The sequence below is a fragment of the Corticium candelabrum genome, chromosome 3, assembly GCF_963422355.1.
Source record: "Corticium candelabrum chromosome 3, ooCorCand1.1, whole genome shotgun sequence".
Lineage (NCBI taxonomy): Eukaryota > Metazoa > Porifera > Homoscleromorpha > Homosclerophorida > Plakinidae > Corticium > Corticium candelabrum.
Genome location: NC_085087.1, coordinates 196882 through 215350, shown reverse-complemented (window position 1 = coordinate 215350; position 18469 = coordinate 196882). Strand labels below are relative to the sequence as shown.

At 42.1% G+C, this 18469-nt stretch overlaps 2 protein-coding genes across 2 annotated transcripts in view; one reads left to right on the top strand and one right to left on the bottom strand.

Moving 5' to 3' along the window:
• Positions 1-919: 919 nt before the first annotated feature.
• LOC134176771 (small nuclear ribonucleoprotein-associated protein B-like) lies at positions 920-4173 on the bottom strand. The gene is made up of 4 exons (XM_062643430.1): positions 4045-4173; positions 3713-3976; positions 2967-3150; positions 920-1020 (listed from the first exon to the last, which is right to left on the bottom strand). The coding sequence occupies exons 1-4, from the start codon at positions 4045-4047 to the stop codon at positions 935-937; spliced, it is 537 nt and encodes a 178-aa protein (XP_062499414.1). The 5' UTR covers positions 4048-4173; the 3' UTR covers positions 920-934.
• Positions 4174-5077: 904 nt separating this feature from the next.
• LOC134176804 (integrator complex subunit 10-like) overlaps positions 5078-18469 on the top strand; it is a 35358-nt gene continuing 21966 nt past the window's right edge. Inside the window, exons 1-5 of the mRNA XM_062643466.1 lie at positions 5078-5222; positions 5299-5366; positions 12346-12449; positions 15408-15464; positions 15565-15650. Coding sequence (XP_062499450.1) covers positions 5094-5222; positions 5299-5366; positions 12346-12449; positions 15408-15464; positions 15565-15650 — 444 coding nt within the window. The 5' untranslated portion in view covers positions 5078-5093. The remainder of the gene's footprint in view (positions 5223-5298; positions 5367-12345; positions 12450-15407; positions 15465-15564; positions 15651-18469) is intronic.

Sequence of the window (18469 nt, the reverse complement as noted above, 5' to 3'; positions counted from 1 at the left end):
CAAAACCACTGGTCTCCCATTTCTTGCCTATGAAATAAGGCGTGACAGGCATATCTCAAGGCGTGGCGGCGTTAGCCAAGGGATGGCGGGATTGGGTGTGCCCTTGTAAAATTTAGCCAAGGCGTGGTGGGCCGCCACGTCTTGAGATGCCTGGGGAGAACACTGCCATGAATACAAAAAGTCTGTGATTTTTTCAATTTCCTCCAGCACCAAGTTGTCACGAAAAAGACGCCTCCACATTTTTTGGCAGTCTGGCTGTTGCGAGAACATTTTTCTAATACATTTTTCCAACAGTTTTTCTTGCGCCTCGCATCTATAAGCTACCGTTACTTGATCTGCCACAAGCAGCTGTACCTATACCTATACCTATACACTTTCGATACGTTTCTCTTCCATAGTATACTTCCGGCTATTTCACTCCCGGCTTTGATCTCTGATTTTCGACAAAAGGCACGTGCTTCCGGTAGACGCTAGAGCATTTCCAGTTTGGACGCCAGAGTTGAACTTGAATCAACTCTAGCATCGTGACGCTGACGAACGTGATGTGCGAGTGTTTACAATATGATGCCAGCTTGAGCGTCATCGCTAGCATCCTCAGCGTCGTCAGCATCGCAATGTAAATCAGGCGTAGTCAGCATCGCAATGTAAATCAGGCTTAAGGCGGAGAAACATCACCAAACGCAAAGCTTCCATACTTGCTGTCACGTGCTTCATATAATGCCACTAACAGAGTTGTAAAGCTGCTCCCTACTAGCTTTGGAATGGCATTAGACTGATCATGATCGGGCTCAATGTGAACAGCCAAATTTAGTACACTAACAGCGAAGTACTCATGATTAGGCCCGGTGTGAACAAGCCCTAGATCAACAGTATTTCCCAAAAGTCAAAATTATCAAACACAGCTTCTGATAACAGTGTACAACTGCACCAAAACTCAATAAATACCTGGTCTTGCAGGTGGTGGTCCAGGAGGAGGAATACCAGTTGGCGGTCTTTGCTGATATGCTTGAGGAGCTCCCGCTATAAACCACATCAAAACCACTGTTAAACGATCCATCATGATACCATTATTAGCTGGCTGTCTCACAATAATCTTTTAACATAAGCAAACACTTACATAAGTTTGAATGACCATAAAATTATTACAAAACAGTGTTCTCCCCAGCCATTTCAAGACGTGGCGGCCTGCCACGCCTTGGCAAAATTTTACAAGGGCACGCCCATTCCCGCCATCCCTTGGCTAACGCCGCCACGCCTTGACTTATGCCCGCCACGCCTTACTGTCCATGTGCTAGGCAAGAAAAGGGAGACCAGTGGTTTGGGTTCTTGTATCTATGAATAAAGCACCTGTTGTTGTTGTGGAAAGTCCAAAGCAATGTCATTTGGTGGGGGTATTCGCCCACATTCCAATCTGTATGTGAGTCAAGCCATCGGCAGCTGTTTGTGCTGTGGAGTCGTTATTGGTGCGTTGAGAGAATACGAAGTTGCAAGAAAAAGTACATCAATGTGTCAAATTGTGTTGTTGAAGTGATAGCCCAATTTCTCGTTCTTCTAGTGGGGTTTTTGGCACCTATGGAAGCCGATCTGGGAGGCGTTACCCTGCATGCACAGGATGTAAGACAATGCACTGATTACAGATGCCAAAATGCCCTTGAATGGCATCAGCCGAAAGCCTAAGTTAGCGAAAGCATTGCTCAGGTTAGTGTAGACATGTTCGCAGTTTCGAAAAACTTTTAGGTCTCGGCGAGCATGCCGATATGCTGCGCACGTGCACGTCTCTACCTCTAGCGTCGATATCAGCATGGAAAATTGTCACTGACTGCTTAGCAAACTTGTCTATTAGTGTTAGTGCGAGAGAGTCTGGGGATGAGGCTAGGAGACGCAGGTTTCAACATGTATGCAGATTACAAAGTAGCCCGGATGAAAAGCAGTGCGCTAAAGGGTTGTGTTGCACTCTGTCTAAGCATAGAACTATTGTACAGCTAACATTATAGACCAAACACAAGCACCCTATGTTGCTTTAGCACTGCACCGCAAAGCCAGCAAATCCCACTCAGATGACCACGCCCATGCTTGAAACAACCACGCCCACAAGTGCATTCCATTTAGCCACGCCTACACCACCACGCCTTTGAGATATTCTGGGGAGAACACTGCAAAAGCTAATCAAGAAAACTTGTAGATATGGCAAAATCTCTATTCTAAACAATAAGAAAACTTGTCTTATTTGGTTTGTTTGTTATGAGAGAATTCTAAATTTCGAATCACATGCTTTTTACCACACAACAATCATGTGCTAAACAACTCAACAAAAAGACTTCTGCTACAGGTTTTTGGCATTTTCTAAAAAAACTACACTTTTTAGATGCACAGTCCTCAAACTACAATTTTTCTACTCTGTCATGAGTAGCAGAGGAGTCTAATATCTAGATATTTAAGTAGCAGTGCTGTTGCTAATAATACAACAATTTTATCAACGAGCGCCCGGAACTCTTGAAATGACCTCCCTCATATATCGTGTTTGCCATCACTTCGCAAAATTGGACAAACGAAAACAAGCCAGTCTGTCCTTACTTGTATTGCTGCACCTGGCTGCACTAACCATTTTAAATAACTCGAGTCACTTGGAGAACACTACAAGAAGATTTTTATGCCACACATTAGTGCACATCCGATGGCATTGCTTTCACCTGAAGCAGCAAGGCCGAAAGTAGCTAACCAGCAGCAACTTGTACCGCGTTTCTCAGAAATAGTGCTACTTAAATATCTAACGTAAAGTTTTCCTTTAGTTTTGTACACAGAACTATCATGTTATAAACAAAACAATCTTTCGTTTGGGCCATGTCAGTGATCCTGTTAGTTAACTGTAGTACTAAAAAGGCAGTGGTGTCTGTTCAAATGATATTTATTGCAACAAACATGGTATTTAGAGCAAACACTAATTCTATCACTGATCATTCGCTTACTTGCTGTTGCTCCTCTAATCTGCGGTGCCATAGCTTGAGCAGCAGGTCCTCCAACTCCTCTGACTGGACCAGCTAGACCAGCAGGAGCCACTGTCATTGCAGCAATAGGCACTCCTCGTCCAGCAGCACGACCAACACCCGGACCAGGAGCAGCTCCAGCTGCTGCGCCTTTAGCAAAACGATCCTATAATTCAACAAAGTTGTACTATTGTGGTATATATTATTTAAATACCAAACTGATAAGTAACTAGCCATTGCCCATTTTCATCCAAAATCTAAATTATAATCTTACAGACACAATGGAGATGTTTGATCTACAAGATCAGCTGCACACAGAAGCACATACTTACAAACAATCTGTAAACGTCTATATTTAGAGACATTCCTGTTCAAACATTTCTGGTCTGACCAGTCACACTCAGAAACATCAGACTTGACCATATCATCAATTTAAATTTCTTTCATCACGTAGTTTCAATACTACTTGTATACTGTTTAGTCATCTATTAGTTAATTATTTAATAACGAGACAACTTCAGTATAATACTCTGCTTTATTTAATTACTGAAAGAGTAACCAGTAAAATGGCATATCAAGTCTATGCTAACATTGATGCAGTGCTCAAAATTACTGCTGGTCACCGGTCAATGGCTGGTCACCAAATGCTTCTTGTAACCACTCAGCTGCTGTTCCGGTTTGGTCAAATCTTGCAATAAAAATAAAATGATCTAATGTTAAGCAGTTACCTTAGTTGGTGGCGGTCCCTCCACCGTCATCGCTACTATCTGTTCGCCACGAAGCAATACGAAGCCAAGCGTTCTTTTCTCTTCACGGTCTGGAGCTTTTCCCGTTTTCGTTCTTATACGTCGAAATTCTTCGCAATCACCCAATACCAAGTTCATATGTTTGTCAAATGCCATAAGAGTTCCAATAAAAATCCGCCCATCCTGTAGCGTAATGCGCATTCGGTAGTTCAAATGCTGCTGCAGTTTTGAACTCTTGCCAAGAGTCTGCAAGCAAGAAACGGAGAAAAAAAGACTGAAGAAACAAACAGTGTCATTACTCGCTAAAAGCTTACCATGATTGCCTACTACTGCGTGGATTCCTAGTAGCAACTTCTCTACAGAACTCAAATTTAACGCGCGTTACGAGTTCTTGTTCACCCGCGTCTTCGTTCGAGTGTATAAAAATTGCTAACGTGCGCTAGGGTTATCCGGGGTAACTCCGTGACCGGGACAACTCTGTAAATATCTAACTCTGTGCGAGCATGAAGCGTCTTACCTCCAATTTAGGATTTGAATCTCTTCTACTATTAGTAAACTGCTTGACCTAGGATTATGAGTGTCAGAGCAAGTCCATTGGCTACTTGACGAACATCCGGGACGGCGAAGCGATAGCAACGCCTCCAGCTACTGTTCCATAAGCGTGAACTCGGAAGTCAGTAATGAAGTAGAGGTCACACCAGGTGTGCTCATTAGAGCTCTAAGAGCTGCTCCAGTTGGACCATGTTATACCAATTATCTTAAATGGTTCCAGTTGTTGATCCGTTGGTCTTACAAGATAATTGGATAATAACCATTGCTCCACCCGTTTGTGTTTGATATGCACAAGTATTATCCTTCCATTTCGTTTGCAGGAAAGGCTTAGATAATTTGATAAACAGAAATGCCAGACCTAGCGGTTTCTAACGATACCGAGATCATCGCGAAAGTCCACTAAACAGCGGAGATATTGATGATTTTCAAAGTTCACACTTATGGGGAACAGACAGTAGGGTACAGCGAAATATCTAATAGGTATGCCTTATTTGCCGCTACCACAATAGATGCAGTAGAGAAATGTACCCAAGCAAGCAATAGGTACAACTATTCATAAGTCGTAGTAGTTGCCAGAACAAAACTCTGTTCACGAAGTTGCCCCACCCACAAGATTAGCCAGTGCCGACGAAAGTCCCGAATTATTTCAAGAACGATTGAGATTTCAGAGATGGCCGCCCACATGCTGATTGGTAGAAGGCTACTGCTCCATACGGTAGTAAGATCAAGTGACTACAACACTCGCACGTAGCAATATACGGGTATGTATCAAATTACTCACGGAGTTACCCCGGATTAAACTACTTCAAAAATGGCCGACGAGTCGTCTTCATGGTTGATACAAAGATCTAGGGAGTGTCTGAGTGTTGGAGACAATGATGGTGCTGACGCTTGGATTTTCACGGCGACGAGCTTGTATCCGCACAGTTTTCCAGTGCAGGTGAACTGGCCTAGAGTACCTAGTCTATGCATGTCACGTATTCAGTTGATTCTTCTTGATATTTGATTATTTTTAGCATGAAGTGCTGCATACGCAAATGAAAGCAGGGCAGATCGCACAAGCCGCTCTTCAATTGGCTAACATGTATGTGGTTGATCACATTGAAAATTTACTTATGTTTTATCATATGTTGTCCGAAATCCCAATTTTGGGATAATAAACAACTTTCTTATGCACCACTTTATTATATCGTAAGTGTTTGCTGATGAGACAAATTATGGAGAAAGCTCTAGACTCATGAATTAGATCAGTGCACTGATGGTGCAGATTTAAAAGCTGGTGATAGATCTAGGACTTCACAGACAGGAGTGTGCACTTCAGGGATTTGAAAGCAAAAGTCTGACTATTGTGCGCTTTTGATCTAGTTGTCTTCTAATTTATTGGTTTTATATGTATTGGTGGCTGGAATGTAGGAGTTTATTCACTTTTGTTTGGGTTCCTGTAAAACGCACACTGCAGACTGCAGACTACGGAATGGGGACTTTGGCGGTCTCAAACGCATGCGCACATGCTTATGCACATATCTTCACGTGTTGATGTTTCCGGCCTTGCACTTCAACTGTTGGCAGGGAGAATTTCATGTTCAAATTATGAAACAGTACGGCTAAGCCTCTTCGAAGCTGCTTTTATCTCGATCTATGTGAGCACGTATACGTCGTACATCGATCGCATGCGACAACTAGAGTGAATTTGAAACCAGGTGACCAGACAGCTTAGTGTTTCTCCATCAGAGACGGGTTGCTGTAAAACGCAGACTGCAGACTACGCAGACTGCAGACTGCAGACTACGAAATGGGGACTCTGGTGGCCTCAGACTCATACTTATGCATATAGACTGCCTTTGCGTGTTGATGGCCGCCGCCGGCCTTGCGCTTCAACAACGACATGCTGGCAGTGAGAATTGGTAGCTCATCATGTTCAGTGCAACAGCACGGCTAAGCCTCTTCGAAGCTGCTTCTAGATCTCGATCTCGATCTATTGCGAGTGGCATGCGTAGGTCGTCTATCTTGAGATCTGCGCGCGTCGATCGCATGCGGCAACTAGATCTTTTAGTAGTCTGTTTTTTAGTTTATTTTTATGCAGGGTACCTGGAAATGGGCCTATCCAAAGGTTTCCCCTGTAAAAATAAAGACACTACTACTACTGCTGCTCCTGCTGCTGCTGCTGCTACTACTACTACTGAGAGAACTAGTGTATTTGAAAATCAAACTCTATCATACAAGATAAATAATTAAGCAATGGCACTGTACGCAACGTACGCAAAAACAATTACTACACATATCTAACTCTAAAATTCAACTACTGCAAGGTAGTCTACTCTCGGCCGAAGCCAAGAGTATGTTTTTTTTGTTAATAGGTGTTCTTGTTCTGCAGCCTCTGAGACACATGATGAATGCGGGTAATAAGGCAAAGCCAATGCGACATCTTATCCAGTTGATGAAAGTGCTGTAGACAATGTTTTGTTTCAGAGACAGTAGAGACCCCAGTCTTTTAAAAAACGTTGAGGTTAAAGTGCTGGCACCTCCAGTACAGGAAAACACTAGGGGAGTAAAAGAGGCATGCTCTATTCGTTTCACCCTTCCTTTATAGTGACGTTTCTTCTCTTGCTCGTGGAGTTTGTAGCAGGAAGAGATTGCACAAGACTTGTAAGAAGACCTGGCTATACGTATCTTGAAGCAATTAGGCCAAAAGTGGCTACTACAGACTCCTATTCACTCATTAGGACGCGTCGTGCTCAGTAGTAGTTGCCCGGACGACACAAATGTCTCTGCAATTGTCCTACAGCCACACAACACCGAACCATTCTTTTGCCACAGATTCCTTTATTTACAATACACGCCCGTTATAATGGACTACCGGAAGTTAAAGAACTGGAAGCAACTTTGACCTGCTATATCTCAGGGAAGACTTACCGGTAACTTAAAAAATCTAAACTAGTTTTCCTGTTATGTATGCCACTGGAACTATCAATTTCCAAGATAAAAAGAATTTTTTATTTTTACTTTGCAGTTACCCTTTAACAAATTTGTGACAGCTGCTGTGTGCGTCCAAAGCAGCCACAAAACAAGGTATCTCAGCAGCTAATGAGATTGAAAGACAAAAGCAAATACAGAGTGATACAAGCAGCTGGGCAGTGCTACCGAATTATTATGGAACTTAGGAAACCGTATCTCCCTAATCTCTTTGAATGCTGAAGATCATCACTCTGTGAACAATATTTCATTTACTCCATGGAGATCATCAGCCTGACAGGTCTTCTTCATTATTAATATGGCTTGTTCAAGCGTACATCAAGTTGAGGGAACAGGTTTCAGGGACATCATGGCAGTAAACAGGAAGATGCTTATTAGCAGACTTTATAGATTTTGTAGAGCTATCAGAGTTTCCAGCTTAAAGGGGAACTGCAATGGAAATACAACCTGATCTGAAAATGTAGGCTTTATCGTGAAACTTTGTGCTACGCTACTTTCAGGCAAACAGTCGCTTTGGTAGCGGAGAAAATGTGGGTTACGGAGCCTGCGCCAGGCTATTACGTCATTGGCGCTGAGCTTTGCCTACACCAAATGAATTGTCTGTGTAGTTTAGTTATCCTGCCAGTAAACTGCACGAAAACTAAACGGGAATGGTAACTATAGAGGGATCTTGTGTTTTCAGGTTTACAAGAGCTCTTTGTAATGAAAAAAGGATGGTAGGCGTCATTTTCTCCCGGCAGACTTGACCCTGTCCTCTCACAGAAGATGAGGCTAGTGTAATAAAACTCAATGGTAATTAGCGTTGCTCTTTGTTCCATTAATCTACGAGGAGAAACATTCAGACGGTTCAAATATGAGGTTCTCTTGGAGAGATCTGAGTAAGTGGACATGCCCCTTTCAAACAGCGGCTGGGCGAAGTGTTACAGGTGCAGAATGGCTTTTAACCCGAGCGCAATGATGTAAACGGTGTAGCTAGTACTGTAGTACATAAGTTGTTTCACCCTGCACAGTATGTAGACTCGTGGCCATGGCAATATACAGCCTCTTTGTCATTCCCGGGTACTTAATCTTCTATCGCGGCTCTTGAGGCATCTAGAAGCCATGCTAATTGCCAAAGCTGAGCACACCGTACTGCTACCTAAATTTGTTGTGGACGTAGGACTAGAGAACAACAAGAAGTGTCCACCTACACAGGTGTCTCAAAGAGAACGTGTACGCTACCTTGACATACTTGAACCTTGTTTATGTTTCTCATCGTAAATCAATAGAGCAAAGGCTGACGCTAATTACCGTTGAGTTTTATTGCGCTAGCCTCATCTTCTGTGAGAGGAGAGGGTGAAGTCTGCTGGGAGAAATAGCCTCTAGCATCCTACTTTGTTACAAAAAGCTCTTTGAAGGGCTTGAAACACAAGATCCCTCTGTAGTTATCATTCCTGTTTAGTTTGCGTGTAGTTTACTGGCAAGATAACTGAGCTATGGAGGCAATTCATTTGGTGTAGGCAGAGCTTAGTACCAATGACATGTCAGTCTGGCGCATGCTTGTACATAACACGCGTTTTCTCCACTACCAAGGCGACGGCTGGCCTGAAAGTAGCTCAGCAACAAGTTTCACGATAAAACCTACATTTTGAGATCAAATTGTATTTCCGTTGGAATTCCCCTTTACCCATAATTATGTATAGGGATGGGCTAGGGTGAGGTAATCAAGAGTAGTGTAAGTGGATAGCAAGGGTGCATTCTTTTTGCTCATGTGACAGCTCCATAATTATGTGTTGCCACTGTTGTTTATTTTGGTTGTTCTGGAAGGGCTAATCGTGCTAAAAAGACTATTTTGCTTCGTCTACAACCTGGAAGAGCTGGAAGAGAGTGGAGTAGGTGTCAGAAGTATATCCGACTGTTTCTTTTTCTTATGGTAATTCATTGAGCAAGCGTGTTTTACCTCAGACATTATCAATCGTTTCACAACACAAAGCACGGTAATCACCAGTACCAAGTCAGAGTTATCAGCCAGCGAGATAATCGACTAAGCTAAGAGAAGTTTGACTGAATTCATGTTTGTTAACCGAGGTCTGGATATCTGAGCTAAGGGTATAGTAGTCATCTCGTCGACAACAGTACATACGACCATATGACAGTATTTATACATGATTAGCACAGATGGAAATGAAGCTATTTCGACCAATACGAGAAGTTGTGTCATTACCGACCAATAGACGAACATGATGTCATCATAAGGCTCCACCTCTTTGTTTGGTAGCTGCTAACGAGAATTCGGCCATCGGGCGTCCATCCTGTACATGGTGTTTAGTTCTTTGCTTTATACATGGGACCAATACATTTGTTTAGCTAAACAAAGGTGCAAAGTGTCTCCAGACTTGCGTACCTACTGGTCAGTCCCTTTTGCCCGACAGACGCACTGTCATCGACAATGCACGTTCCCTTTCGTAAATTCCCATGGAGCGCCACATTCTGTTGAAGATGACACTAGTGATTATGCAGCAATACCGTGGCTGCTTAGCCATGCACACCGAAAATTCAAGCTGTCAGACTGCAGAAGTTGAGAACCACTATCCAGAAACACTGTGGAACAAGCAAAATGTTACAAGTCAGGTACAGCTACACCTTTGCTCTCTAGATGCCTGGTTGTTGGTAGGAAAACATGAGCGTGTGAATGTAGACTAGGCAGTGTTTCTGTACTTTAGTTGGTGGGAAAACATGCATGTGCAAATGTAGACTAGGCATTGTTTCAATGTGCTTCTCATCAACAACCAGGTGTCTAGAGAGCGAAGGTGCTGGATCCAGGCATCATGCGGTATGTGTAGCTGTACCTGACTTGTAAGATGTTGCTTGTTCGACAGTGTTTCTGCATAGTGGTTCTGCAGTCTGAGAGCTTGAATTTTTGGTGTACTTGGCTGAGCGGCCGCTGTGTTGTTGCAAAATCACTAGTGTCGTCTTCAACAGAAATTTGGCGCTCCATGGGAATTTGCAGTGCATTGTTCATGACAGCGCGTCTGTCGGACGAAGGGACTGACCTGTAAGTACGCAAGTCTGGAGAGGCTTTGCATCTTTGTTAGCTAAACGAATGCATTGGAAACCTTAGCAGAGATGAGTGGGTTGGGCTAAAACCTCATTATGCAAAACATCATCACGTGACGAGATATGTGATCACACACACCAGCTAAGGGGATTAGCACTGTAATGTGGTTGTCTATTCATTTGGTTATTGTTTGAGCGCACGTTCAACATATTCTGCATGTTTCTGTTGAGCTAGCTATTCTGGCACCTGTCATGTCGATTAATTGGAGTTTGACTGTGACAGCTGATTGACATGATGGGTGCACATGATGTGTGATCATGTGATTCTCACTATATTTAGTTGTAATTAGTTTTGTACTATCAGTGTGAGTTGTTTTTGGGTAAGTGCTTGTGCTCGTGCTTGTGCCTGAGTGTCCTTTTTACAACAAATAGATTGTTTGAACGACCAGAGTGTGGAATACGATCACAATTACAATTGCGGTTGCAATACGATAACACCAGGATTACGAATAGAGAACAGGATTCCAGTCACGACTTGCTGTTGTAGAGCCTTACTCTACCGCCTCTACTCAGAAGACCTCTAGAAGAGCGAAAGACATACACCTGAGTGTTGAAATGTAGTTATGTATAGAAATGGTTCATTGAAGCTAAATCTAATATCATTATGGTAGCCTGGGTGAAGAACAGGTACCTTTACTAATATGTATTGTATTTCTGCAAGTAGTAACCCAGGGTTACTGGCAGAGAGTGCATACCTATGAGTGTTGGACAATACCATTCACGTACAGTAAGCTGACTCCATTGGTACCAACGAACATGCATCAAACATTTATATCTACAGGAGTCACATGCATCAAACAATAATATCTACGAGAGTCAAGTCGAGCACTAGTTGACTTTTTCCACATAGCTAGGTAGGGCAAGAAACTGAAAGTTCTTTATCACTACCCACTGTTTTCTCAGTATTTTTGGCATCAGAACAATAGGTTTCTTCAGGCTCCTCTTCCAAGTTTGCTCCGCAGTGACTTAATTAATGACATACTTGAGTAGATCTCTTTCTTGCGGATAAAGACCCTCTGGTTTGAACAGTGGATTTCACCATCCTTTGATCCATCTGTTGCAACAGAAATGCCACATGACTTGAGTAATTTCTAGACAACATTGTCTAAGAGTGACTCCCATGACTTCACCACCTACTCCAGGTACACTTCAACACCAGGAGGCCCTAAGATTACCACCACTACTGTAGTAGTAGGAAGGTCCCTTCTGCTCAACCACTCATCGTGGTACTGCTGAATTTTCTCCTTGAACGGTTTGCACTAGGACACGTCTGCTGGTTGTACAAACTTTGTACAACCACAGGGATGACAGCGGTATTAATGAGCTCCTGGACTGCATTGCCCAGATGAGTGTCACTACGTTGCTTCTTGTCTTATAATAGTGACTCATCGGTTACTGTTTGAGCACAGGTTACTATTTTTTGATCACTTTAGAACATGGGTTGCTATTCGAGCACGGGTTGCTACTCATGGAAATATCGTATACTATAACACCCTTGTCTCTGTACAGACTAAATTTCATGTAGATCTAAGCTGGTAGGTCCTACAATGAGTCACTAAAACTATGCAACTATGATTATTTAATATGTCTCATATGCACAATGTCCAATGCTTCACAGGAAATTGCTGCATTTAAGAAAGCCTGTGCAAGGGAGGGTGTACTGCGAGTCGTCGTCTTTGCAATTGTCTTCAAAATCTTCAAGGTTGATGGTGTCCATTTTCTAAGAGTTTCTGCAACTAGTGGAAAAATTGTTTGCCAGCTGCTATAACATCTGCTTCATGACGATTGCCTTTTACAAGTTCACTTGCCTGATGGGTAGGTAGCTTCAGCAGTAGTTGCAGCTAAAATGACATGACGTGGTTGTAAGGAATTTCTCACTGTTATGTTGAACGCTACTTTTCATATATATAGATTTGTAATGCATTGAGGTTCAAATTAGTTATTTGGTTGCATGTTGTTCTGCTATAAAAATTATAATTTGCAATAATGTGTAGGTTACAGCGCTTTAACAACAAGAAGGAGTTATGGCAGGATGTTCATTCTATGTTGACAGCAGTTAGCTCAGAAGCAAATGATGCAACATCAGAAAGATGGCGATGTAAGACACAACTACTAGATTTTCTGTAATACGATGTGCTGTTTATAGACAGACATGCTTGTCTTATTATTTGATGTACATGCTATTGATGTATATTTTGTGCTGTTTGTGTGAAGTTGGTAGTTGTTTGCTTTAATTGCAGAGATGGCATTCAATGCAATAGGTGCCATTGTATTAAGGAAAACAAACAGTTGTTGTCATAATATATTGAATGCACTTCAGTGCTCGAAATAATGGTCGGACATCGGACAATGTCCAACCATTTTTGCCTCTTGACCGGCCAACTCTGATTGTGTTTGGACATGTTGTTTTGACAATCTCTATCAAATAGAAATGGTTTTAAAATGGTTGCCCTTTTGTTATTCGAGCACCTCGCCTTGTGTAGATGGAGAGGAAAAGGAATGAGTAATTTAGGAGCACGTACTGCTCTTTTTTCCTTTGCCTGTATTCTGTTCCGCCTCTTGTTTGGTTAGTTGCCAATTAAGTAGCCACCTGCTGTGATCAGATTACTTTTGTAGTCATATAATAATTGGTAAGCTGGCTAAAAGGCACTACACCCACAGGTTGAAAACAAGTGCAAAGTAGAAATGAGCCTGTACACTAAAGCTAAACTTCACACTCAACTAGAATCTCATACTTTGCTGTGCCTACTCATCTAACAACTAATTCCAAAAAGTTAGTGTAATATGTGAACAGGTGAAAACATAATTATCTTTTAGCTGTATAATGGTTAGTAAATCATGAAAGAAAAATGTAAAAACCTTATTTGGGTCTGCTAATTAATTAATAGAGGAATATCTGTTCACCAATTAGGTGAATGTATACATGCCAAGTTTACAAGTTAACCCAAGCGTAAAGATGTAGTCAAAGGTTAGTGTTGAGTGTGTTGAGTTATCCTGTAACAAACAGTATTAGACGGAAATAGGAACACCCTAATAATTCTGCTCTTCTGCTTACCTGTTGCAAATTGTAAGCTTGAGGGAGTAGTTCACAGCTATACCAATTAAAGCTACAACAATGATCTAGGGTCAGCTCTGAGAGGCTTGTCCTTCTGTTGGTTTTGATCAACTTTAGCTTAGTGGTCCTCTGCTTTTGAACTAGAATCCAGACAGACCTTTTAGTGTGTGGTGGACAGACAAAAAGCTCCACACACCAAAAAATAGATAACAAATCAAAGCAATCTCAACCTATAGTGCCATCTGTCATAAAGACAACTGTATGCCATCACTAATGGAGGAATTTGAAGTTTGGATTGGATCAACCGAGAAAGAGGAATTAAGTATAAATAATTTGAATATTGTTTCATTGATTTTTGGTCTAATTTGTATCTTAGAAATATAGCGTAAATCCATTATCATAAGCACCTGCCACTCAAGGGCTTTCATGTACAAAACAGCTTGTGTTAGTCTAGTATAAAGGGCAATATGTTGCACACAAAGGTCTAGAATTGCAAAAGTGCTGGTGAATACTACAAAAATCCTGTGGTTAACGTAAACTTTGTAATGAATTATTTCTGATTTTGCTGTCACAAGTAAAGTAGAAGCTGCGCAAGGAGGAGGCAGCAGCACAGAAGAGAGGTTCCTATCATAAGTAGACAACAAATCATAATAAAATTTGGCAAAGATTGCCACATTGGCAAACGAGTAATGCTGCATGTATTTTACTAATTATAATATTATCTCTCTAGGTAAAGGAGAGCTGTCTATCTGTGTGTCTGTGTGCGTCTGTATCTGTGTGTAAATCAGGATAAAAAGAAGGGCAAGTCCGATCTCCACTGAATTTGGCTTGCGCATGCCGAATCCCTAGCTGTCGAAAGTGAAGCTGTCGTCATATCTTCCGGACTTCTCCTGCGACGATGCAATTTCCAGTCAATGGAACCCGCCTCCGCTCGTGCGCGAATATTTCCGTAATGGCGTATTGGATCTGCACCGAATTTAAACTGCCTGTTCCCGATGTCAGACGGTACGCACAGAGCGTGTCAATTATTGCAGGCGATGTTGGGAAATGGAAGATATTTCTGCTGATATCTGGGTCTTGAAAAAGAACACCCACAGTCGTTTATCCATCTACGCTCGTCGGAGATCTGCCACATTCAATACATCTGTTTCCCGTAGCGCCTGCAACGTCTTCGAAGTGACGACGTTCAGCGGGACTGTTGAAATGGTGAGAGTCAGCACGAGTTGTGACTTGGTTATATACAGGACCGGATTATTTGGGTGAGTACATAACTGCACATGATGGATTTGCGTCAAATTTAATTTTAGATGCCAAGTTTGATACATCTGTTCCTCGCAATGGCTGCAATGTCTTCTAAGTAAACACGGTGTCCAACGAGACTGTCGAAATAGCTTCAACTGCATACTACCAATATATATATATATATATATATATATATATATATATATATCAATAATCCAATCAACGAGATTTTTGGACACGGGACACTCCGTTACATTTTCTTTGTCTTCAGTGGGTACTAGCTATATGACAATCAATAGTCTCAGAACGGGATACTATTGATCGGGATTTGAATATAACTCTGAACAAAATTCTTCATGAGAATTCTGTCCGGCTGATAATTTTTCAGAGATACGTGTTATAATAAATTAGAACGGGATACTCATGTTGTTAACAACATGAATTTGCATACTATATTGGGATACTCGATTCTTGCTAATTTCTCAGAACGGTATATATCTGAATGGGATATAACTCTGAATGAGAATTCTGTCTGGCTGCTAATTTTTCAGAAATGAGTAAATATGCATGTGAACTCATACAGCAGCAGAAATTTGCATACAACGTTAGACTAATTAACTTTTATTACTAACCATTAGTAATATTAATAATTTGTCCAATTAAATCTATTGGATGTCCAGACATTTTTCTGTTTGATCGGACATATGTTCGAACAGGTGGGAAAATTATTTCGAGCACTGCACTTTCTGTATGTGATAGATTTGTTTGGAGCTTTGGACAGTGATGTGCAACAGGAAATGCTGAGATCATGTGCAGGTCAGTACTTTTCTTGTTTGCTTGTGCATTTGAGTTGATTGTGTTTACAACTGATGTGACGTTTTGGGTGATGTATATGTATGTGTTTGTGTGTTTACAGAACAATGTGAAGATGATGTACTGTCTCAATGTCAGCTGTTTATTCAACTTATGAAGCTTTTTCCTGGCACAGTTTTGGAATTTGGTGTGAGTTTTGTTGCTCTGATTCAGGCTGGTCATGTCTTGGAAGGAATCATTTATAACAAAGTTATTTATATACTTCAACTCATAAGTATGTGTCGTTATGCCCCTCCATAATGGTCAAGTGGGGTCTTTACCCCCATCTGGGTGCCCATCAACCCAGCAGGTGAGCCCAGCCAGGGTACAAGTTTCTGTGTAGTCCACACGGCGATCAATGACTAGCCAATTCGATATAGATTGCAGGCATTGCAGTGAGTGCGAACTCTACACAGCATGCCTAGTGGATATCAATGACCACCAGGAAAGCACTGAACGTCATCATCAACGGACCGTTTGCCAGACCACAGAAACTTCCCAATGACTGAAACGAGTCATAGTCTCATGGATAAAGCTAGAGAAACATGAGAAAAAAAGACGGACAAGTTTCATGAGTGTAGTCATTGTTGCTAACCACTAAGCCACGGCAGTGACTGCATTATATATTTGTTATTTTTAAATTATATAATTATTATTTTTAATTATATACTTATTACATTGTGGTTGAGTTAGTTGATCAAGGAGAGAGACTAGCTCGAAGTATTTTTAGTTTATCTGAATGGGTTTGTTATCTCTTACTGTTTCTAAAGTGTTTCATGTGTTTGTAGCAGGAAATCTGAGCAGGAACTGTATTTGCTTTCCTGTTGTTTCAGGTGTTAAGTGTAGTAATTAGAGTAAAATGATATCAATTGACTAGAGTTTGTTTCTGGTGTGTGTGTGTGTGTCTGTGTGTGTGTGTGTGTGTGTCTGTGTGTGTGTGTCTGTGTGTGTGTGTCTGTGTGTGTGTGTGTGTGTGTGTGTGTGTGTGTGTGTGTGTCTGTGTGTGTGTGTGTGTGTGTGTGTGTGTGTGTATGCGTACGTGCGTCCGTGTGCATGCGTACGTGCGTGCGTGTGCATGCGTGCGTGCATGCATGCACGCATGCGCGTTGTGTTTTCATGCAAGTGTGTGCATGTATTTGTGGGTTTGTGCATGTATGGATGCATGCATGAGTTTGTTTTTGTCTCTGTGTGTGGTGTGTCATTTCAGGTGAATGGGTCGTAGTTATACTGTATAGTAAACATTGGAATAATGACTTTACTTTGTTGTCTTGAATTGTGTTGCTAAATTTGAAATGTCGCATAGTCTAAAGTTGTTGCTGAGCATCAGATTTGTCTAATCTATCTGTGCACAATTTTGAAACTATTTTTAAAATTGCTTAACTTTTCCTTATTCAATTTTGAAAGAGCGTCTACCTTGATGCTGAGTGTAAATCACGTTTTGTTGTTAATTAACACACTACAAAAACACACACACACACACACACATACACACACACACACACACACACACACACACACACACACACACACACACACACACACACACACGTGCACACACATGCCCACACACAGAGACAGACAGACACACAAATGAACAATGGACAAAATGTACAAATGTTGAGCCTTTCACGTTGTTCGACGTCAACCATAGGGTCAGTGCGAAGATAGCTATCCCTGCTCTAGAGACAGGGCCTCCATGTGCTTCGCGAAGGCTTGGACCAACGCTGACAATCCGTCTGGAGCTTGGCCAGAGTCATCCAGGGGCACTGACAATGACACAGTTCTGGGGCTGGACACCAAGGCCCATAAGTACTGGTCTGCTGCAGGATGTTACTGCCAAACCAGCGGTCCTGTCTACTCTCAGTCAGTGACCATGTACTCATTTATATACTTTTGAGTCGAGAAAGGCAGTTGCGACTTAAACCCGGGATCTAAATGTTCTGGATGTTTCCATTCTTCACAGCTCTTACCAATTGAGCTACAGAAGCCACACACACACACACACACACACACACACACACACACACACACACACACACGCACACACACCACACACACACACACACACACACACACACACACACACACACACACACATGGACAAGTGGATGTGCCTTTCAGATGGTTATCTGAAGATACCATTTTGGCCTGTTTCTAGGTGTGGCCTCGGCACTACACAGGGTTTCTGGTTGCACTGATGTACTTACCTCTTGGCGCTTGGCCAGAGCATCCAAGAGCACTGCGTTCGGCGCAACTTTGGGACTGGATCTCTAGCACACAAGTAGTCATATGATGCATGATTTTCTTTGCTAAGGCCACGGTTTGTCCAGCCTCGGTCAAAGACCAGTTAGTCATTTTTGCTCTTTATTTGAGCATGGCAATTGCGTGTGAGTTTCTTGCTCATGGGAATTACACCTGTGGTCATTCCGCACTTGATCTTGCGACTTAAACATTGCTAGATGATTTTACTCACTGTATATGACTTGCTCGTGATTGAACTACAGATGCTATTACAACACACAACCAAAAACCTAAACCTAAATGTCCCGAGCAGCCTCTCAGAGGTCACGCTGGGCCCAATGCGCTACTCAGGAAACTCTGGGCCTGCACTAGCAAACTCCTGGAGCCGGGCCAGGCACTTGCAGAAGCAGCAACTTGTGAAGCCAACTGTGGTGTGAGCACCCAAAGTCTCACCAGTATCCCAGTGACTAATGTCACGTCACATACTATACTCCTGAGTCGACTTAGCAAATGTGTGTTAGTTTCTTGCTTAAGGAAATTATGCCATAGCTAGCCATCACTGTGACTTGAACTGACGACCCTTTAAGGTCCTGGACGTAAACACTGTATAAGATGACTCTAACCAACTGAACTATTGCACCACACACACACACACACACACACACACACACACACACACACACACACACACACACACACACACCAGTGCATTTTTAAACAGTTAATGT

Excerpts from the sequence above, each read along its gene's own strand:
- LOC134176771 (XM_062643430.1), bottom strand. Across the intron at positions 3,151-3,712 it reads AGGGACCGCCACCAACTAAG|GATCGTTTTGCTAAAGGCGC; the intron begins GTAACTGCTTAA and ends GTTGAATTATAG. Across the intron at positions 1,021-2,966 it reads GATTAGAGGAGCAACAGCAA|CGGGAGCTCCTCAAGCATAT; the intron begins GTAAGCGAATGA and ends TGTGGTTTATAG.